Genomic DNA, 24,718 nt, shown 5'->3' on the forward strand with positions numbered 1-24,718 from the left:
TAGGTTTCGGCATACACGAATTAATTTCTCCGTTGTAGAACTCCGAAGAAAACTCGTACCACAAACAGACTTCAATCTGTGTTTCCAGGTGTGACGCTGCGAGCGAGATACCAACACTTTTTTACATACCGCGGTGTATTACGGAGGACAGAAAACTTGTGTGTGCCCGAATAAAAACACGATGACTTCGCGTCTGGGCCAGAAGGCTGTCGGTGTAGCGGCTGTGGTCGCTATAATTCTGCTGATCGTGCTAATCGCTCTCTTGTGGACCGGCGTGGGTGCCGGCGTGTTCAGTTCCAGAAGTACCGCCTCGACCCCGCCCCAAAGAGGATTCGAACTCAGGACTTCCGACTCGAAGTCGCGCAGGAATCAGAACGAGGACATCGCGACCATCTACACCTCGAGAGAAGGCTTGGATATCGTCACTTCGACGGCGACGTTGCTGAACGAGAAATTGGACGACTACATCAAGGGTTCCGGTGAGTGCGTTTGTGTTTGCGAATGCTAGATGTTGGCTGTTGTAATCCAATGCTCAATTGAGTTCTTCCCCATTGGATTTGTGCCATTTTCTTCCGTTTATACTACTGTCAAGTACAGCAAGTTTTGCAGTTGTCTTCCCAGGAGTAGGATTGAAACGTTAACAATAACATGGCAAGCACGATGGTCAAGACCTATGCTGGATACTCGTCAAGTTACCTGATGGTTAACGGTCAACTGGGGCGTCTTTGTAGTACTTGCTACTGATGTTCCATCTGCTAACAGTATTTTTGTACATTATTGTAGCTTTCTACGTTTTGTACAGATATATTCAAATTATAATGGAGTAATACAAACTTACCGTGAATGATGAATTACAGTTATGATGTGACAGCGTGGTTTTCCTAATGGCGGACTAACAATGTATACATTTTCTTGTTCTTTTTTCTCTCGCCGTGTGTTTTCGTTCCTTTCATGTTTATTCTTTCTCCGTTTGAAATATTCCTCGTTTTCTCCTTCTTCACGTTTTCTGTCTACATACCATGTCTCTTTTTCTTCTTTCATTGTTTCTCCCCATTTTTTAAATCTTTCTTCCCTTCTTGCTCCCCATTATTATCTTCTTTTTCTTTCTACTGTCTCTCCCTCTATCATTACCACTGCAGTTTTCCGTTCCTCTCATCTCATTTCTCTCCTTTCATTCCGTTTCGTTTATTACTATCATTTTTGTTTCTCCCCTTATCTTTTTCATTTCCTTCGCTAACTGGTTTACTTCTCCTTTAACTTTTCCTTCATTGTTCCTTCTCATTCATTCCGTCTTATTTTATATTTTCTCTTTATTCTTCTTCCTTATCTATCAAATGTTGCTACTTCCATTTCCTTCTGTTTTCCCATTTTATTGTGTTCTCTTTTGTCTTTCTGTTCCTTTAGTTCCTATTCGTATAACATCTTGTTTCTCTCTTTCCGCTGTCCTTCCTTGCCTTGCTATATTTTCTTTTGTCCTCCCTTAATTGTCTGACATTTTTCATATTTCTTTACTTCTCCTTTTTTCCTTACCTCAGTTCTTTCTCTGATGTTCGTTTAATCTCTCTCTGCTTTTGGATTGTAGTAAGTTAGTTGCATAACACGTTTAACACAGGGAAGTAGCGTACAGACGGAATCTATATTTTTATATACAGTATCTGTGTTCTCCATTCCTCCCTAAACCCCAAGATAAACTCATTTCGCACATTGTATTTTCGCCGTGTCAGAACAGCTATTATGCATTTGCTATTAGTCCGTCTCTGTAGTTACTGCTTCAACTAGTGTAAAAGTTGCTATGTTGGGAAAGTATCAACCGACTATTCGAATTACCGCACGAGACGGCTCATCGTTGAGAATCTCCCCGCCTCTAATATGTACGCACTGCCACGATTCACTCCCCTCGCGAGCGTAGGGGTATTGCTCGGAAATGAAATCACTCTCGGTGGAAGTGTAAACGGGAGTGTTTCCGAAGTTCACATCGGAGGTTCAAGGCCGCAGATGCGCTGACTGGACAGACACGGCGCGGGATTACGTTCACGTTGTGGCGCTATAAACTGATTTAACAGAATGTGTCAACATCGTGAACTACTGTGTGCATCATTGGCGTAACACGCGGAGCGTCGCGATATAAATGCAAGGAAATTCAGAACTTGTGACAGGTGAAAGGTTCAGTTGCGTACGTGCGTGCACGAGCTTCGGACACGTCTGCCCAATGAATATGTAAGTCATTTTATGTACAATAAATTCGTTGTTCATTGTGATGCTGGAGAAGAAAAGAGAGGCCCATGTTTACAGAGATGCATTCGCGAGTGATTCTGCTTACGTGTCTGCAGACCGAATGTACAAGGTTGTCCACACCGTTGTCTGGACTTCTCCGAATACTCGTCCACTTAAAACAATGTTATAATATGACCCACTTATTTCCATTTCTCGCCAGGGTACCATCTTTGTAAACTATTTCACTCTTTCGTAAGGAAACATATTCCCGAGTCCTGAAATAGAGTGAAATCCTGTCTTTCTTTCGAGGAGTTTCGAAAATATTGGTTGTGTCGACTCCACGAAAGAAATACAATGATAGAACCACATGCCGGCCAGCGGGCAGGACTTGACACATAGTTCTTTATTGAAATGGTTTGTTACAAGGAAGACAATAGGCCTAGTCTGTCGGTTACGAGTGACGTGTCTTGAGATTCATCTCGGGTCACAAATTTATCTATTAACAGAAACCTCTTCGTTTTAAAATGCCCGTCTTCTGTTATTTATTGACGAATCCGTTCATACTGTCATTTAACCGATCTGTGCCTCCTCGGCCGCAAGTGGCATGATGCATTTGTATGAGACCCATACAAACATGGTTCATGTCACTGAAGTTTTGTTATAAATACCTGACACGGCAAAATTTTGGCTTTCTGTAACAAGCATTATATTGAGACTCACAAATATTTGTTTCAGAGAAATTTGGGGGAAAGTGCTATTAAAGAGTTTATCTTCATTAACTTACTATTTATATTTATGTATGGAATAATAAACTTCAGAAGTAATATGCGAATAAAGTGTGTAACTTAGACCTACATCCCTTTCTTAGAATGAGACTGCAATTCAGTGTTTGTTTGCAAGGTACGTTAATGAAAAAAAAAAAAAAACTAAACAACTTGATTCGTATTTTAAGCACTTAAGTAAGGGAATGGAATGTGCGACACCGTGAGGTGTTGTTAATTCCTGTCACTAGCTGTCCCTGTAATTACACATTCAAGTCCCTTCGCGTGCCGTCTGAGAGGCCAAACGGAGCTCCAACTCGATTCGCATCTCCGCCCTCCGGTACGTTCTGCACCGACATGTGAATTCTTATTGATTAATGGTGTCCACTAATGTACTAATATAAGAAAACTTGTCAAAAAATTACAAACCGGTATATCCCTTTAATGTCTTCTATTTCTCTAAACTTCTGGTGAATTATAACTTGTCTGTACATTGAAACCTCTCCTTACGAACACCCCCAAGATACGGACACTCCTCATATGCGGACAGATTTTTATGTCCCAACTGAAATAATATAGGAATAATGATGAATTTAACTCTCGTTCACGAACACTCTCAAACACGGACACGGACAGCTGTTTCACAGTCCTAAAGCTTGCTTTACCTCCTGACTGCGAACAGAACTTGGATTTCAAGACATAATGTGTTACAAAAATGGAAAATTTAGTTTTGAGAACTGTACAGAAATTCTTTAACATGAAAGAAGACAATAAGAGTCTCGTAGGCTACCCGTAGCGCCGCCGGCTACCCCTTGTTAGCTGGAAGCGGGTGGATAAACAAAGTCATACAATTTAACCTGTCTGATGGGTCCAAGGTTTCCGCGATCGTGAAATTGTATTCGACACATGATAGGGTTAATAGGATTACTCTCTTCACTTCAATCAGTTGTACTGTTTCGAGAGGCATGGCACCTGAAAGTGAAGTTTAACTTGAAAACTGTAAATTACAGTACTGCATAACTGTAGATCTAGAATAAAATTGCCTTGCACAATACTGCATTTTCCTTTTTCGGTCTTACCTACTGCAATTCAAAGTTTCAAAGAATTTACTGTAGTACAGTAGACTGTATTTAGAATTAAACTACAGTAACACATTTCATTTAAAGCGAGAAGGGATTGATAATGCATATTATAAATTTACTCTTAGATTGGGGAGCCTCCCTCCCAATTAAGGACACCTCCCAGATGCGGACAGATTGTTACGTCCCTTCGATGACCGTAAATGAAAGGTTTCACTGTATTAATAAACGAGTTGTTTTTAAACGAATAGCTTTTTAAATTAATTTTTTTCACAATGAGTTGGGTAGATGATTTTAAATTTCACAAAATTTCTATGCTAAATTTTTAAGTTCATAAATATGTATTGGTTGGCCTACGAATTTCTGAAGCAAGCGACTTGCCAACCGTCATTGAGCACCATTAGTCGGCCTGGATAGCATAGTCGGTATAGCGCTGGCCTTCTATGCTCAAGGTTGCGGGTTCAATCCCGGCCCAGGTCGATGGCATTTAAGTGTGTTTAAATGCGACAGACTCATGTCAGTAGATTTACTGGCATGTAAATGAACTCCGGGATAAAATTCCGGCACACCGGCGACGCTGATATAACCTCTGCAGTTGCGAGCGACGTTAAATAAACTATAATTTATTTATTATTTTGAGCATCATTCCTCACATGAAGAAAACCCGACATTATGAAAGGCTCATGGCAGTAGATTTACTGACATGTAAAAGAACTCCTGCGGGACAAAATTCCGGCACATCGGCGACGCTTATTTAACCTCGGCAGTTGTGAGCGTCGTTAAATAAACCATAAATAAAAACATGGTCATAAACCGAGCAACATAGAGAACTGCGTAACAATAACACAAAACAAGTTTGATATGAAGTCTGTTATTTCATGAAACTTACTTATAACTGATTTAGATATTCTGGCATTGTATTTCTCATGTGTGAAAGGGTAATTTCAATTAAAGTTGCTCAGTTTTCGCTGAATATTTAATGACAGAATTGAAGTAGTCTATCGCATCGAATGTTACGTAGTAAAAAATTCGGTACAGACGTGATCCAAATCTGAAGGTTACGCTTACATGTTTCTACGCAACACTGCGTGTGTTTCCATTATCTGCAATGTTTTAAAATTATTTCGTTTAAACCTAAGGTTTAACATGTAACTCCTTGTTGTCGTTATGTTAATTTGATCTTCTGGAATATAAATACCCAATAAACTTTTCTCTTTCTGTAATAATTCTGCTTTCAATAAATTTGTATGACATTCACGTCAAAGTGCAGAAATCTGCCACCTAGGAGCAGCTGAAGTGACGATTATGAACACAAGAATCCTGCACGACATTACACGTATATTTTTACGACATTCTGTATCTGTTGTAACAAAGCTGAATAGCGGTTTAGAATATGAAGAATATAAACATAAAAATATATAAAATATGAAGAATATAAAAAATGAAATATGACAAAGTAGGGCAAGTCTAAATTCAGCTGACAAATTTCCAAAAGTTGCAGAGTAAACCCTACTAAACAATTAAAGATCAAAAACCAATTGTTCACAAAATACACTGTTAATTATTTTTATTTGAAAACTATATTTATCACCTTACTTTAATATTTACTTGTAAAATATTTATAATTTACTGATTTTAACAAACCATAGTTAACAAAAATTAAATTTAATACTGTAGAATTATACATACAAAGAAACATATGAATGTAATTCCACAGTCATAAATGAAAAACAAATTACTATAGATTTTGTTCAAAATGTGATCCTCCTGATTCGATATAGGCTCTGCACTTCGTCATACTCATTGACCGCCTGACAATGAGCTGCAGCAACGACCCGTATCACAAGACCTTCGGCTGGAGCGACTGGAGTACCATAAACTACGGTCCCCATACAAAGAAATCTAACGCTCTCAGATCAGGTGTCCTAGAAGGCCAGGATACTGGACCACCACGCCCAATCCATTTTCTTTTTTACTTTGTTATTTAACGACGCTGTATCAGCTACTAGGTTATTTAGTGCCGATGGGATTGGTGATAGCGAGATAAAATTTGGCGAGATGAGGCGATGATTCACCACAGATTACCTGACATTTGCCTTACGGTTGGGGAAAACCTATGAAAAAACCCAACCAGGTAATCAGCCCAAACGGGAATCGAACCCACACCCGAATGAAACTCCGGATCTACAGGCAAGTGCCTCAGCCGATTGAGCTACGCCGGTGGCTCCCAATCACTCTATAACGAAAAGCATTGTCAAGGTATTCCAAACAGTAGCGAGGCGCACGGGGTGTTTACCCTATAATATATCTTTAAAACATTCAATACTGCTAGCACGTGGTTTATGACACTCAAAGAACGTGTCTATTGTGATATTATTGACTCATTTTTCCACTCTTTCCTTTGGTTTTGAAACAAAACTTTCCTAGTAATCCGTTAGTTTTCAGGTCAGGTCTATTCGGGGCAACATCATATGCCCCGTCGTGCAGCAGGCAGAGAGGGAGAGAGCATACCCGCCAGCAGCTACGGATGCACCATAGTGCAGTCTCTTATCCGCGGGTAAGAGATACTAGCCCGAATGTGCCCTGTGCTTATGACCGCTGCATTAGAGCGCTTTGTTCTAGCTCTTGAACAGCATGTTTGAATTCTAATCGAGAGTTCCCAAATTTGAGATATATGATTTTTTTCAAAAGTAATATAGTCTCTTATCCGCGGGTAAGAGATACTAGCCCGAATGTGCCCTGTGCTTATGACCGCTGCATTAGAGCGCTTTGTTCTAGCTCTTGAACAGCATGTTTGAATTCTAATCGAGAGTTCCCAAATTTGAGATATATGATTTTTTTCAAAAGTAATATAGTGAATGTATGCTCTTAAATTAAATTCGTGCATTTTAAGAACTCGCATAGGAACCTAAGAAGGAAATCACTATTTTACAACCAAAACCATAACTGTGGCACAAAATATTAAACTGACTTAAAAAACCACATATTAACTAGAAAGTCCATCTTCCATCTCACTGGATAATATCTCGAAATCTGGCCTATCTGCCAGACATTCCAGTCATACTGAATTATTTGCCATGGTCGCAGGGAGTGCACACGCTATTTCTTCCAAGGCGTTGGGGAGAACGCGTTGTGATATACACAGACATTTCAGGAGATGGTCCTCTCTTTGAAAAGACTTTACTAGCGTAGTTTACTTCTAGAGTTTTCTTATAAATTATAAATTTTGTTGTGTTCATGGTGTGCTATACAACAAAACACGAGATGTGTATAAATGATAAACCGCAGGGAATGAAAAATTATACAATAAAAATACAGGCTTGATTGAACCCAGAGACCAGAGTTCTGTCTACTAAGCCAGACAATGTTGTGAGGAATATTCAGAGGCCACATACTTACCTTTTGAACGACGAGTGAATCGCACGTTGGAACTTTGATTTTGACTCCAAAAAGAGTTCGTTCATTTTTATTTGTGGTGAGTGTACATTAACACTCAACTCAAGATGTACTGTAAGCACGTAGCACAGTGGGTTCTTGTTAGAGGTGGGGTGTGACAGCGTTTTGCCGTCATAGGACTGAACTTTGACAGCGCCGGAAAAATCACTGTCATTTTGTTACAGTATGATTTTTGTGTTCAAGTGATTCTTGGCGATTGTGGAACTCCGTTTCCTGTCTGTAAATTTCTAAGTCCTCTAGAACTCGATTGCACTGCCATCTACTTATCTGTGAATAAACCACGAAGAGCTCCGGTACCAACGGGCTATTCCAAATTAAATCGATCAGTAAAAAACCTCGCATTTTTTGTACTCTAATTTTTTCCCTATTTATAAAAGGTGCTGAGGAGAGTGCATTTGCAAAAATATACTATCGAAAATCAAACGGTTTTCGTATTGTTGAGCGACAAATTTAGCGTATTTTATAAAAACAAAACTATTTCAGCGCTCAGAACTCTGGAACCATTTACTGCAGAACATTGAACGAGAGCTCATTTTGAAGTTGACATTTGGTAGGTTATGATAAGAAGTAATCCTTATTTTTATTGCATACAGAGAGACAGATAATCTGATTTTACTTTTAGGCCTTTTGCCCATTTGTAAGAATGTAAAAAAAAATATTGAGAAAAAACCTTGCATTATTAAGAGGGATTCGGCATTGTTTGCTTAGTGTCACGGCAATAAGTTTCGGGGGTATTAAATAAATTATTTTCACACGCCTAGACTTGAAAGACGCAACACAGCTCGCACTGGCCGAGAGATGAAGATAAGCGGGCATTGGGCGTCATTTTACTCCTGTGTTTATGAAAACCTGTGATAAAGCTAGCCCAGCTATGCGCTACTAGACGAAACATCACGTGTTTATGTCTCCTGGCCTTGCTTGCCTAGGCTAGCTCCCGCCTCACAGTCAGCTGGTTAGCTCACGCGCGTACTATTTATTTTCTTTATTTGATTTTTCAATACTTTCTTATTAACGTTGCACCAGTAAATATACGTGTTTATTTGTACTTTCAATGCGGTATCTAACCATATATTTTAAGAATATTTTTTCGTGGGCAAAGGCGTCTTAATGAAGAACAACCTAAATTTCTCCATTTCCATAAAAAGTAAGAAAAACTGTTTACATAGCAATATAAACTTTAACTTTTCAGCATCAAAATAAACCATGATTTTGATCATTGGGTGAAAGGGCTTCGGAGCCACAACAGTTTAAAGTTGCTAATTTTATGAAAATACGATAAATTAAAATATTTTTAATTTAAACACTATGAAGTTCTGATGCCTCAAACTTTGCACAAAGCATTGTATCATAGTTGTATACGGACAGAAAAAGTTTCATTGTATTTAAAAATTGCAAGGTCAATTTTCTCTATATTTCGGTCGATTTGAGATGGAATAGCCCCAATGTTTCTCATCACGAGCCGACAGATGTTTATCGCTCTTTTGTGAATTGAGTTGATATACCGGTACCATGTCTTATATCAACAATAATGAACAACCGAAAACAAAATACGATGCAACCTCAGCTGTGTTATCGCTATGTGTGGGCGCGTATATTCATCCTGGAATGTTTACGAATGATTAAGTGCATAATTTGTGGAAGACTAGAGAGTGTTTGTCCTCAGTATTAGAGATGTCGACGTTAACCTTTTGAGTGGGACGAAAATTAATTAGATCCCAGTTATGTTGTCCTCAACGCCAATCTTCTGACTTGCAATTGTCTGGACTCTGGACCTGTCACATATAGGCCTACTACTGTACATCAATCGTCTTCGCTGTGAGTCGCATATTGGGCAGAGATGACAATTTCTCGGAGCTGTGATTTTAGACTTGTAGTCACAGTCTGAACGAGCGGAAAACCTGTCACAGCGATAAAATCACAGGTATTCAAATCACCTCTTTTTGGTAGCCTAGGCGCACTTGAGTTTGCTACACCGTCGCTCCAGGTGTAATCAATTCTCCTCCACATAGACTGTAGGTGAGTTATGGCCACTCGAAATGTTTATAGGTAAAGAGAGAATTGAATTTATATCCGGGCTGTTTACTTCTTTATATTGTAAGCGTACTGATATACTGTAGTTAGTGTTTTCAGCAGTGCATTAAAATAAACATAAATTAATATTTTGGAGTACCTTTCACATTAATAACGATCGTTTTGTTCTATGAAACGTAATCGCTCTCAGAACACACTTTTTCCTAGAAAATCAGTAAGGGCCATATTCATAGACATTCTTAGGGCTGGCTTCCGTTGGATGATCAGCGAACTAGCGTTTTTCGTATTCATAAACTTGTGTTAGTGTTATATGATATGAATCCTGTACAAGTAATCACTCGATAGCAGGGGCTAGTTTAGCACGTTCGTAGAGCGGGCTAGCAAAATGTCTATGAATAGCACCCTAACTGTTTACTACTTCTTTATTGACAAAATCGTTTAAAATATTATTTCGTAGACATGTGTTAATTTGTTTGAACAATGTACTTATTTGTAGCATTGCCACACGTTTTTATTCATAATTAGCACATAGTTTAATAAAAGAAATAATCTGTTTAGCCTAATTACATACATATCGATCCTTCAACTGCGATAATTACGATCAATTTCAAGGCAAGCTCCAGTTGCACACCGTTCGCGTTCTGTGTTTGATCGCGTCTACGACTCCGAACTACAGACATATTTTGCCATGCCTAAATTGTAAACAGTTTTAAGACAGCATGATAAAAATCATAAGTTTTGGGGAGACTACTTAACCAACTTCACCTCAGTACTTGATAACGCTAAATGATTGCTAAGTTGATCGCCACTCGTGTGTATACATCAAAATGGTGGGCCGCAATTCGCACATATATTTCAAATAACCGGGCCGCAATTCGCACATATATTTCAAATAACCGGGCCGCAACTAATGCGTGATTTCAAGATTAGGCCGCAACTAACCAATATCGTCCACGTCAGTTCGGTATGCCTATAAAATTTTCTAAATTCCGGTCATTAAATCATAATAGTGAGTTTCGCGTTGACTGATACAACACGAGTGCAACCTAAGGCCTCTTAGGGAAATGTGATCAATAAATTCGGAACTCCGGATATGGTGTACGTTCAGACGGCATGTGAAAAATGTCAAAATCCATTTTTATGTATGAGAGATAATGAAATTATAGTGACATTTGCCTTAGCGAGCAGCGCTGTCGAGCGACAACTGTTAACTGATATTTTTTGTAGTGAAATATCCATGAATGTCTCTGAAAACATTGTTCAACTTGTGTAAAATATTCTTTCACTTAATACATCAGTGGAACGAAGTAGATGAGACTAGGAAAATATTAATGATTTCCAAAAGAAAAGGACTTTTGTAAAAGCATTGATGAAGCAGAAGAATGTAACCGATGCGGACTATAGACTGAAAGAGATGGAGGATGGGAATGGGCAAGCGGCGACAGCCGTAAAGAACAGACTGGAGAGACGCTGTGTGTAAATCTTATCCCCATTCTAAGGTCACTCCTCACCTAAACTGAAGACCGACATTTCAGAAGTTTATTTATTCCCATTGAGCGACCAGTTAGTAACATACCCACTCGTAACTCTCTCCAGAATTGAAGCACTGTCAATGTAGAGAAAAAAATTGACGTGAGAAAAGATCGCTGTTCATGTCACTAATGTAAGTTCTAGCAATTTCAAGAAAATTTGTGTGCAATAAATTTTGTAAACTGTCCGAAAGTAATGGACATGGACTTGGCTTTCTATAAGCTGAGGGTTTGGAAAGGTTTTGCTAAGTTGCGTTCAAAATGACCTGAGGAGAGATAAAGGGAGTCAATTCTCGCCGCTTTAGAGTATGAAATTGCTCAGGAAGAGTGCAAAGCTCATTTGGAGCACTTTATTACTAACAGAAAATAACTTAAAATGTTATTGTCCCCTGACAAGGGAAGGGTTTCGGCTCGAACAGGAATTTCGTATCCAAAATTTGTATACAGGCCCATCTTTTCATCTCTGTAAAGCTCCCAAAAGCATTCGTTTGTGTAATGTGTGGTTTGTCTGTTAGAGCACTGTACAAGTTGAGGGGTGGGGACAGCACTGCACAAGTTAAGGAGATGGGACACCTTACCCGTAAGCCTAGCCTAGCCTAGAAGCTAGTACGAGTGGTAAAATGTCTAAAGCCCATTTAAGAACATTTTTCTCCAACGTTCTGTCTGAAAATATTGCAGCTAATCAAAAGTGTACATTGTTGTGTGAGTCATTGAATGCGCACAAGGACGCAACCTTAATAAATGAAACATTCCAAGGCTAGGACATGGAATGTATGATCATTCCACCTAAAAAACTAAATATATCCAGCCTCTGAATATCTATTTCCTTAGACAATACAAAATATATGCTCGGAGGATAACAGATTGCATAAGGACTCTTGGTGAGAATCCAGAACTTAACTTGGGAAATCGAGTGTTTATAATGAAAATGCACTCTGTTATTCATAACCAGTTGTCTGCTCCAGTATACCGCCCTATGCTTCAGTATTCCTGGCAGTCAGCTGGTTACGTGGATTGTGAACAAGTCTTGGATTTCAAAAATGTAATTCATGTGGCATTTGATTTTTCAGCACTGGAGTGTGGTTCAGAAGATTGTTCAGGTGTTGCTTCTGTGTGTTGTGCTTATTGCTTTGCTCCATGCTGTTTCATGCATTTTGTAGAGAATCCTCATGTAGATTACATTTTTAAAGAAGTGTATTGACCAATACCAACCAGACGGAGAGTTACACAAATGAATGCTTTTACGGTCTTCATCAATATTGTGAGGTAAGCGTCTGAACAAATTTTTAACCAAAAATTCGTGTTCGAGCCGAAACCCTTCCCTTGTGAGCAACGTAGGAATATTGCAGCTCCAGTCGTGCTACTTGTTTGTATGTAAAGTGAAAATCATTTCCTTAAATTTCCCACTAAATATTAATATCCCTGGGAAATAACCGATAATATTTAATCGTAAATTTTAAACGTTATTATCAGAAAGCACGATATTATTCCTTCAAATCTTCATTACGTGTACGGAGAGGTTCGTCTTTTTGTCAGTTGCACTGAGGGAAATATAAACGTTTTGACGGAATAGTGGTTCTTGAGTTGTTTCGCTATGCATTTTACGAACAGGATTATTTTTCGCCCTGTTAGTAATGTATACGATCAAAATTTACTCTACAGCTACGCGGAATTTCTCTATCGATGAGTACACTAAAATTGCAAATATTCCTTCGCAGAAAATTTGTGCATACGATTGTGCGAGGAGTGAACAAAGAACACTTGCTGATTTACTTTGCTATCGTGACCGTCAAGTACGAAGGCTACTGAGTTGAGAGCACTTTCGCGCATGCAGAGTCACGTGTTATCGTCAGTAAAAATCTTCATCCTGTTACTGAACGTTGAATTTTTTTTTAGTAGGCTATTTTACAACGCTTTATCAACATCTTTGGTTATTTAGTGTCTGAATGAGATGAAGGCGATAATGCCGGTGACATGAGTCCGGGGTAACGTTGAAGTAAACACGCAATTGTAGTCTGAATGTTTATTTGTATATCGATGGCTAAGAAATGATACTTCGCATCTACAAAAATCATCATTTAATTTAACTGCATTTTTATTTAAACTGACTAGATTATTATGTTCACAAATTTGGACAGTTAACTAATATTTTTTCCTCCAGTAGATTTTTTTTGCAAAGCAGAAATATATATATATATATATATATATATATATATATATATATATATGTGTGTGTGTGTGTGTGTGTGTGTGTGTGTCTATTTCGTGAAAAAGTAATTTTTAAAACAGGTTTTTGATTCACCTGCCTACGAGATATCGCGTCTTAGCCATCCATATGTACCTGCTTTTATTAGACAATTTTTTATTTTGACTAAATTCTTTACCAAAATTCGACATAAGAATTCCGCATAGAAGAGTTAATTAAATTAACTTTTTTGAAAACAGATTGAAATCGATGTAGTTACTTCAACCATTAGCAACTGGCTGAAAACATATTTAGTCGCGGATGGGGTGAATGTGTAGAAGCAGAAGCGTTCTCAATTGATCGCAAAATACTTCAATAAACGAAGTTTCTCTCTCTCTCTGTGTATTTATAGCCAATAGCAGCTTGTGAAGTTTAGTCTCGGTAGGGTTCACGTATAAGCCAAAAAATGTCATTTAAAGACGTAGGAATTTTAGAGTGGCAAATCATGCAGTGATTATACGAATTATATCGCAACGCAAGTAATGACATGATACTCTTCGGGAAAGGGCGAATAAAAGACTTTTATGCTCGACCATGCCGAAATGTAGTAATTATACACCTGGTAGCAGACCTTTAATGCATGTCATTAAAGTACACCTACACATTAAAGGTCAGGTCTTTCAGCCAATGACGACTCAGGTTACAACTGTTCAGCCAATGACAGGTCAGCTTTCTACCGTTATAAAACCGCAAGTATCGATTATTCTCGGATATGCAATCGAAAGAGAATTAGCGAAAAGTCACGGAGGCTGGAAATCCAATACTGTCGCAGAAGGTTATGTTCTGTTACTATAATAATTAGCGTTAATTGTAAATAATATTCAAATAAATTCAATTTGTCATCTCGTTTTTCAATGTCTAATTTAATTTCAATGTTATCTCTGTAGGTTCATATGGCCTAGCAAGGTCAATGTGAACATCTGTTCCTCGGAAAAAATCAATACTTTCGCGTCTGCGCACATCTCACAACATACGGGACATTGGTCAAGGTCAGATACAAAGAAAATTAATAATATCAAGTTAGAGATATGGTCGAACATAAAAAGTCGTAAGAAACTCGCCTATAATGGTAATTAAGAAGCTCGTATGAAAATTATGAAACTCGCTTGCGCTCGTTTCATAAATATCCATACTCGCTTCTTAATTACGTTCAAGTTATGGATTCAGTATGGAAGATTGTGGAAGAGGTACTTTCCCCTTTTTGTATCGAGAGTCTGCCTTGCACCCTCTGATGACTCTGAAGATAACAATAGTTTACTCAGATTTAGAATTATCATAATCGTTACACAGCACACATCATCCATTCATTGTTATTTGAAAGATAGTCTATTATTGTAGCTCAGTACAAGCACTTCAGCGATAAGTGCGGCGTTTAATTATTATTACTTCTTCACATAGAGAGTTCGCCTAAATCCTATGAAAGGTAGAGCTTCCACTCTTTCTTGACGTCGGTGCTAGGAGGAGATATGTTTCTGACATTTTTGCCTCCGTGAAGAGTTGAGTGCACCCTGGAGCCTTGTGCAAACCCCGCTTGAAGTCTGTAGTCTGTAGCTTACCGGTGGTACTATTTGGCTTCGTGAACATTAAAATAGCACGATAGTAATGTTATTCAGTTTTAGGCCTTGGCTGTAAAGATTTATAAATGCCATACATTTCTTTATCGTCAACTGAATGCTTCCTCTGCGTGTGTGCGTGCATATACAGTAGTAGAACGTGAGAGATGAAGATAGAGAAGGACCTAACACATTGACATATCCTAGGATTTCACTCACTGCCAGTTAAGGATAAAACCTTGTATATTTTAATCTTAAATCTACATTTCATCCAAATGAAGTTTAAGCAATTAGGATCTATACCCTAAGGATGAGCAGGACATTAAAACGTCTTTTTATTCTATCTTAGATTTCAAGAATTTGAGTTAAATATTCAGTTCTGAACAATGTGCTAAATAGAGTATGTACTTCTATTCTACAACCCTAAATGCTCATTTTCGCTTTTAAATTGACGTTTTCGTTAAACACTATAATGCGAGTTGTTTTTAATCTGCATCTTTTTGTTTAATTGGTTATTTTATGAAGCTTTACCAACAGTTACGATTATCTAGCGTATAAATGAGATGAAGGTGATAATGACGGCGAATTGAGTCCAGGGTCCAGCTCCGAAAGTTACTCAGCATTTGCTCTTATTGGGTTGAGGGAAAACCTCGAAAAAACCTCAACCAGGATTTGAACCCGGGCGCGCTCGTTTCACGATCAAGCATGCTAACTGTTACTCGACAGCGGTGGACTTGCATATTTTAAATTTAGTTATATTATTCTCAAAAAAGTACTATAACTATTGTTTCGAAATTTTCCACCGCGACTAATCAGTCCATTTATGAAAATAATAGTACATTATGCAACGAGCCTATAATGAAAGTAATTCAGAAGCGAGTATGGATATTTATGAAACGAGCGCAAGCGAGTTTCATAATTTTCATACGAGCTTCTTAATTACCATTATAGGCGAGTTTCATACGACTTTTTATGCTCGACCATATTTCTAACTTGATATTATTAATTTTCTTTGTATCTGACCTTGACGAATGTCCCGTATGTTGTGAGATGTGCGCAGACGCGAAAGTATTGATTTTTTCCGAGGAACAGATGTTCACATTGACCTTGCTAGGCCATAAGAACCTACAGAGATAACATTGAGATTAAATTAGACATTGAAAAACGAGATTTCAAATTGAATTTATTTGAATATTATTTACAATTAACGCTAATTATTATAGTAACAGAACATAGCGACAGTATTGGATTTCCAGCCTCCGTGACTTTTCGCTAATTCTCTTTCGATTGCATATCCGAGAATAATCGATACTTGCGGTTTTATAACGGTAGAAAGCTGACCTGTCATTGGCTGAACAGTTGTAACCTGAGTCGTCATTGGCTGAAAGACCTGATCTTTAATGAGTAGGTGTACTTTAATGACATGCATTAAAGGTCTGCTACTAGGTGTATAATTACTACATTTCGGCATGGTCGAGCATAAAGTAATAAGTAGTTCATAAGGTGTCAGAAATGAAATAATGTTACGTTTGAGAATTAAATGTAGCCCTTGAGTGGTTTAATGGCATTATATTCCATCATCTCGATACTGATGTTTTAATTCTCTTTAGTAAATATTTTTAGATATATTTGTGCGTAAATCAAATGTTTTGTGTGTTTAATTTTGGATTCGATAATATTGTTTTGCTTATATTCTGAAAGTCCAGGGCATTTTGCATTGTAGGTACATTATAACTAGAACCTTTGTGGAATTATAAACATGTGACTTTCAAGTTTACTAGTGTCATATAAATGTTTGGATTACATAAACTTAAATGTGGATAGAAACTTGGAAACAACTGCTTTTAACAGCCGGACCCATACGATCAATGCAACAAAACTTGATATTTATTTTGATGTTGTCGACCTGGTTGGCGAGTTGGTATAGCGCTGGCCTTCTATGCCCAAGTTTCGGGTTCGATCCCGGGCCAGGTCGATGACATTTAAGTGTGCTTAAATGCGACAGGCTCATGTCAGTAGATTTACTGGCATGTAAAAGAATCCCTGCGGGACAAAATTCCGGCACATCCGGCGACGCTGATAAAACCTCTGCAGTTACGAGCGTCGTTAAATAAAACATAACATTAAAAAACATTTTGATGTTGTGTTGTTTTGTTTCGGCGTCATGATATATTGATTGATGCTGCCTTTGTAATTACGAAGCTGAAAGTGTGTGAAATTAATTAAAGGAATTTTCGTCTTTTTCTATATTTCAAAAATGATTTGGAGCCAATGCAACACCCAACATGATGGGGTGTTACGAGAGTAAAATATGGAGCCTCATTCCCTTTCAATAAAAAAAGAGAATGAATCACCGGAGAGTAGTTCATAAAGTGAAGAAGGGGTTGCTCTGATTCACGTGCGTGTGGGGGAGACGGTTTATTTCTAGCAAGTGTCACCTCAACCCAATCCTCTTCCCTGCTGCCGTGATGTCACAGGGCCAACACGTTCACATTTTTAAAATAGAATTGTTAATATATGCCAGAAAATTTACTCTGGTGAACATTATACCACAGAGAATTGATTAGTGTAGGAAATAGTGCTTGCCGGCGCAGTAATTTAACCTCTTGTGTCAGTAATATATTCCAAAGGGAAGGACGTTTCAATAACGGATTTCCCTCAAAACGTACCTCTTTTTCTTAATTATTTAATTACAAATGCAAAATAGTATCGATATATAGAAATTTAACATAGATGTTATATCATGGAAATAAAAAAAAAATATTGAATTGACATACAAGAGAAAATGATAATAGCAACTCATAACTTGGCTCTCAAGGTATGAGTATCAATTTCTGTGTATGTGTGTGAGAGTTTGTTAGTGACAGAGACAGGGATGGTGAGAGAATTAAAGTCATATGGTTATAAAAACTTAAAATTGTATTAGTCGACACGTTAAAAGTGTTAAAATGTAAAATAGGTTATGTACCTTAGTCAGACGGCCCGTTTCGACGCCGGTGCTGCGTCATCTTCAGTGTCCTACGAACTAGTGTTGTTCCTGCTGATCTTGAATTCTGCCATTTGCATTCGTCACAACCACAACACACATACACAATTCATCAAACCATCCCATACAACATAAACATGCAGCTTTCAGTACAATGACACACAGATTAATTAACATAACAATGAACAATGACAACTACACTGAAGAACCAAACACAATAAAATATACAGCATAAGACAACGATTATAACCCTAACATGATAGACACACTAATAAAAAAAAGGCAAAACAAAAACAGAACAAACCAACATAAACACCACGTGATAATAAATACATAACATTAACGTATCACAATACCAATACATACAAAATCGCAACTTTAGTCAGAAAACTAAAATACAAGATAGCATATAAAACAAATAACACAACACAGAAATATCTAAATAATCACATCAAACACACAAATAAATATGATTGATCTGGCGTTTACAAACTAAAATGCAAGCAGCTTCCCACATCTTTACATAGGACAGACAGGAAGATCCTTTCAAACACGATATAATGAACGCATTAAAGCTATAACCAAACCCTACATCACTTCAAATTACGCAGAATATATCAACAATAATCACGACTACAATAATATAGAGACAGATATGGAAATTCTACACATCACACCAAAAAGTCCACAGTTAAACATGTTAGAACAATACGAGATATACAAACATACTATAACACACCCACAACATATACTTAATACACAATTACAGTTCAATACCCACACATTATTCGATATCATAATACATAACACACAAACAACCAGCCCCCAACATAAAAGCAACACACCCCCATCTCTACAACTGACTAATGCAAATGGCAGAATTCAAGATCAGCAGGAACAACAGTAGTTCGTAGGACACAGAAGATGACGCAGCACCGGCGTCGAAACGGGCTGTCTGTCTAAGGTACATAACCTATTTTAAATTTTAACACTTTTAACGTGTCGACTAATACAATTTTCAGTTTTTAAACGAAGTGTTAACGTGAACTAGAATCAATGAATCATACGGATACATAACAATATAAGATCAATGTTACGATATATTTCATAGTGGACGTTTTTACATAAATAAAATTAATTTTTAATAATAAATTTGTGTAATTAATAATGTCGTGCTAATATTCACATTAACAAAGGAAACTCCCAAACCATCAGATCGAATTCTTCCTTGAAAAGTCGTACACGAGTAGTTTACACATTGTGAATTTGTGAGACGTAAAGAATTTATTTATATAAAATCTATACACGGTTTATTAGTAAGACGTTAAAGTATAGATACGGGGACCAATCTCTGCGCTTGGCGACCATTGCACGACCGTTACAGTGCTTGCGTGAGGGTGGGGGGAGTGAGGGAAGAGGGCTGCGAGCAGGTAGTGTTCTGAAAACAAACATTACCTTCCACTGGGACGGACCACTCACGACCAACGTTTTCAGTTCATGCAATCCTGCTAGTGCGGTGTGACGTAGCTGCGACGTACGCAAGGCGCACCGATTGGTCTCGGTATCTGTACCAGTCGACGGATGTCTCTGCGCTGCAACTACTTAATTTTTCAGTATTCGTTTATTCAAGCTTTAATTTCTCAACTTACAGTTAATATTGACAGATAATTTTTATGTACTAGTCTACCTGGTGTGGATAATGAATGTGTGCATTTTGAGGGGAGGTTTCGACATAAGCATATTAACAGTTTCCTTGTTAGTTCATTATATGTTACTAATTTTCAACATTTGTATCATTTTAAGACACCTATGCTTGTAAACAGAAGAATATTAGAAATGAGTGGATATGTAAATAACTGTGATAATATTAAAATGGATTTGAGGGAGGTAGGATATGATGGTAGAGACTGGATTAATCTTGCTCAGGATAGGAACCAATGGTGAGCTTATGTGAGGGCGGCAATGAACATCCGGGTTCCTTAATAGTACATTATGCAACGAGCCTATAATGATAGTAATTAAGAATTGAGTGTGGATATTTATGAAACGAGCGCAAGCGAGTTTCATAATTTTCATACGAGCTTCTTAATTACCATTATAGGCGAGTTTCATATGACTTTTTATGCTCGACCATATTTCTAACTTGAAATTACCGGTATTCAGATGTATACATTTTATTTGTATTTGACAAGATCGGAAGTGACCTTGTTCTAGGTCGTGAATTGTGAGATGTGCGCAGACGCGAAAATATTGATTTTTTCCGAGGAACAATAATGTCATTGACCTTGACGTAGTCCCGTTAAACGTGATAATATTATAATATTATAACCTTGATGATTGAATTCGACATTGAAAAACGAGATGACAAATTGAATTTATTTGAATATTATTCACAATTAACGCTAATTATTATAGTAACAGAACATAACCTTCTGCGACAGTATTGGATTTCCAGCCTCCGTGACTTTTCGCTAATTCTCTTTCGATTGGATATCCGAGAATAATCGATACTTGCGGTTTTATAACGGTACAAAGCTGACTTGTCATTGGCTGAATACATGTAAGCTGAGCTATCATTGGCTGAACACCTGTACTTTAATGAGTAGGTGTACTTTAATGACATGCATTAAAAGACTGCTACCAGGTGTATAATTAGTACATTTCGGCATGGTCGAGCATAAAAGCCAGTAAAAAAAAATGCAAATAACTGTTGCGTGTGAATTTGTGGAAAATTATTTATAAGTTCATTTTAGGCTACTTTGCTAGGGTTTGCTCGCAGTTCAGTATATGCGGCATTGAACAGCGCTTTCCGCAGATCGGTCGGTTGTAAGTCAAGAACACGCTAATTAAACCCTACAACGGACAGTTTTTGCAATTTGAAAATGTAATATAGTTATTACCTTTTCAAAGACGCTATTGAAAGTGTTTTTCCATTCGTTACGAGCCAGGTACTGTAGCGTTACAACACATTTTGATTCACATGTTGCAGATCTGCTTCCGAAATATTTGGTATTTCTTCTCTATTTTATTTTGTGACGTCTTCGATTTGATTTCTTGTCCAATGCTGATCCCGTAGTTTTGAAATTCTTCACTATTTCATGAAGTATTCTCCCATTAGGCGGATCAACCCCAGGAAATCGTTCCAGAAATTTTCTACTACACTAGGCAGGTGATACGTTTTTTCTTAAGTTGCAACAAATGAAAACAGTAGATACAAAGAACTGGAACCGCACTGACCTGTCTCTGAAAACAACTGACTCGTTGTCATGCCGCCTTGTCGTTGCCTGTCTACTCCGTTGTGCTTACATGACTGCAGCGTCCGTATTCCGTATAGTAGCGAGCCCAAGCAAAATAAATGCACTGTATATATCTATTAAACAATTATAAAATAAGTGAGATAGCCATATGTCCTTTTTTGAATTATAAATAGTGTATTTTTTATGCAATTCAAAAAACGAAGGTTTATATTTCGTTACTGCGTGTCTTTCGTATGTCGTTAAAGAAAATATAGCCTACAATTAAGAGGAATGTCCTGCGTAAAGTAAGAGAGAAATTTTAACGAACTGAATAAAACGTATGGTACGTTCGTGAAAATTCTGAACAGCCCTTCTCATAGAACAGGCGATAGCGCATTTGCCTGCTGATATTGAAACGAGGCTGCGCTCGAGCGTGGGTTCGATTCCTACTTCGGCTGATTACCTGGTTAGGTTTTATCGAGATTTTTCCCAGTTGTAAAAAGAGTCAGGTAATTCCGCGACGAATTCTAGGCCCTATATCGCCAAACACCATGTCGTTATAGCCAGTTCCAAAGGATCTAGTAGTTGAGTCTGCGTCGTTAAAAACAGACTAATATAAAATAAAACAATTTCAAACCTCTTACACTAGCTATACGTTTTCTGTCTTTTCCAAATGTCTCTCACTTTCCCGAATGTCAAGCGAATGGCAATGCATTGCCTTCATTGGTTTCCTGTAAGGCCTACTGTCTTGCAAGTATGCTTACGAGTATTGGCAGTTCACGAGACAAGTATGAACCTTTACTGCACAATCGGGCAGCATTCTTGAATAAATAGGCAGATAATATGAATTAGTTATGAATATCCGAAGAGGAAACGAAAGGTATTGTCACACTTGGTAAAGTTGATCTTCATTAGCGATTTCCTTTGTCACTGCTTATAGTGTATAATGAGATTCTATGTGTCCTTTACATGGTACCGTTTATTTTGCAAATGCTTGCAATATTGTGAGCAAGCTGGCTTTCGCAGCACTTCCGGCGTGCTGGAGACGGACTGTCTAGTCAGATCTCTGTGTCGATCTATTGTTCTCGATGTCGGGCGGCCTACAAAGCGACTCTCTTCTTTATTGCGCTTATATTTCACGTTCTCATTACGCGATGCATAGGGAAATTATCGTAATGCTGTCAGAAATCTATTTTGGGATACGGAAGAAAATATAGGTAGTCAACATCCTTAACAGGAATTAAGGTTTTTTTTTTCTCTCTCTCTTGTACAATATGTGTACAAGTAGAGAAAAATATTTCAATTTTCACGGAAATAAATCATTTCATTAACTTAGGTCCCTAAATAATTCAAAATACACCGTGAGCATGTCTGCTTGCGACAGTATGACGTTCTATTGAGACTTATAACCAGAGAGAGCATTTGGTGTACGTAAACCGTTCAGTTAACTGCTACACGCACTATATCGTAATGTATTAGGAAGCAAGGAAGGGAGGGGGTGAATGTCATCGTGTCGCTACAACGACGACGGCTAGAGTACAGTTCCTGCAGCAAATTATCTTTACTATTCAGTAATTTCACTTTATAATATTGAATAACCTATTGTTTATATTTAACATTTAATTACAACATACATAGTTCTGTGTTACATGATATTAATGTAGCTACATATGAACAATATATTGTATATAAATACAAGAACATAGAAAACATATACTACTTTGCTCTTCTTCATGACTGCATTTGTTACAGTGCACGACAATATACTTCATTAAGCTTTTCTGCTTTCAAGTCGTCAGATCACAATAATGCATTGATTTTTCAAACAGAGCTTTTCTGCTTTCATTTCGTCGGACCACAATAATCGCATCGATTTTTCAAACAGAGCTTTTCTGCTTTCATTTCGTCAGACCACAATAATCGCATTGATTTTTAAAACAGAGCTGCAATGGTAACATGATTTACTTTCTTTAGCTCTAGAAACACCTTCAGTTTGAAGTGCCCCAGCAATAACATTAGCAACGGATCTGTTTGCAATATTTGTCGTTTCGCCTATAGATACTCACAATATTTCATCTTTTAAGGTTTCTCTAATTTCACATAAGACATCTTCGTAACGTTTTGTTAAATAACCCGTACACAGAGTAGATTGTCGGGATAGTGTTCTACCTGTATATGTTTGCAAAAATGATCTGACACATGGGTGTTTCAGTTTTTTAAATGGAATATTTGCCCTAACGAACATGTGGCCCAAGTCTTGGTAAAAATCACATTCCATATTTGAACTCGTGGTAATAGCTTCGACTTTCTTGAAATTCAACAACTTAAAACATTCCTTGTGTCTATTAGAGTTGTAGTGTTTTTGTACATGGTGTCTCTTGTTCCCCAGTAGATCGACTCTACATACCATGCATGTACGTTTTTCACCATCCGTGGAAAAGTGCTGCTATTCGAACTCCTCAACAAATCGCTGCAATTGTACATGCCGAGGCTTATTTTTTTCCGCATATCGTAAACTATGTTTGTAATGTAAAGGCAAATAAATGCTTTGCACTTACGGTAAACACAAGTAGAACTAATTAGAAGGACTGCGACAGGAAAAAAGTAAATACAGGAAATATTGTAGAAGGACCAATAAAGAAGAATATGAAGAAAACAGGAAATTCAAATACGTCAGGAAATGCACAGGTATTGAAAACTATCTAAGACAGCACATATATTATAACATCACAGAGCTCTGTGCGTACAAGGACTGTACCTTGTAGGTAAGACCCCTTCCCCCACCTCGTGACGTGGTCAAAGCTCTCGGTATAGTAAACTTGTGTCCACCGATAACGTACCCCATCTGCTCTCTTTGCTTATAACTTACCTAGATGACGAAGAGATTTAAATAATAGGAAATAGATCTATGCAAATTATCTGTGTGATTATTACTGAAAATTATGAATGAGGGCATAGTTTTAATTATTATCTGTACAATCACCAACAATGTGAATCCATACAAGTTGAGAAATTACGCACCAGATTTAATTAACGGCTTGGAAAAATGTTTCTTTAAGAAGCATTAATTCTTCAGCTCTTGGTAGGTGCCATTCGGAAGTTTTGGGCAACGATTCGCCATAACCGAATATGTAGGCCTATTTTGACTGAGGTACGTAATTAATATAAATGCCTACTCTCCATGGTTTACGACATTGAGAAATCTCAGTTAAACAAAGAATATTCTGATATGAGAGCTCTGAATTGCAGAGCGATTCCTTCGGTTCGATTGCGATGATCTGATCGTGACGGGAATAGAACTTTGGCAATACTTCCGTCTTTCACTTATTTTGCCAAGGTAGATATGAACTAAGAGTCCTCTTCTTAGATATGTGTATGTATGTATTTATTCACATCGGAAATGGGTAAATACACGGTGGCATACACTCAATAATGATAATTAATAATAAACAAAAATTAATAATAAATACAATTAATATTAAATTAATAATAATACTAATAATAATTAATACTAAAAATAAGTGAATGAATTAATAATAATAATAATAATAATAATAATAATAATAATAATAATAATAATAACAAGGAGCATCCTAAATTAAATGATGTATACACTGATGTTGGAAGA

General features: G+C 37.5%; 1 protein-coding gene across 4 annotated transcripts in view; it reads left to right on the top strand.

The window, feature by feature from the left end:
* The window catches only part of AdamTS-A (ADAM metallopeptidase with thrombospondin type 1 motif A), a 991,514-nt gene that overhangs the window by 785 nt on the left and 966,011 nt on the right, over positions 1 to 24,718 (top strand). For all 4 annotated transcript variants that reach the window (XR_011334233.1, XM_069836834.1, XM_069836835.1 and 1 more), the window contains exon 1: positions 1 to 479. This exon is cut by the window's left edge and continues 785 nt beyond it. Coding sequence is in view for 3 of the 4 variants with exons in the window: in XM_069836834.1 (XP_069692935.1) it covers positions 182 to 479 (298 nt within the window). In the remaining variant the exon portion in view is untranslated. The remainder of the gene's footprint in view (positions 480 to 24,718) is intronic.

The sequence above is a fragment of the Periplaneta americana genome, chromosome 10 (genome assembly GCF_040183065.1).
Source record: "Periplaneta americana isolate PAMFEO1 chromosome 10, P.americana_PAMFEO1_priV1, whole genome shotgun sequence".
NCBI classification, from domain to species: Eukaryota; Metazoa; Arthropoda; class Insecta; order Blattodea; family Blattidae; genus Periplaneta; species Periplaneta americana.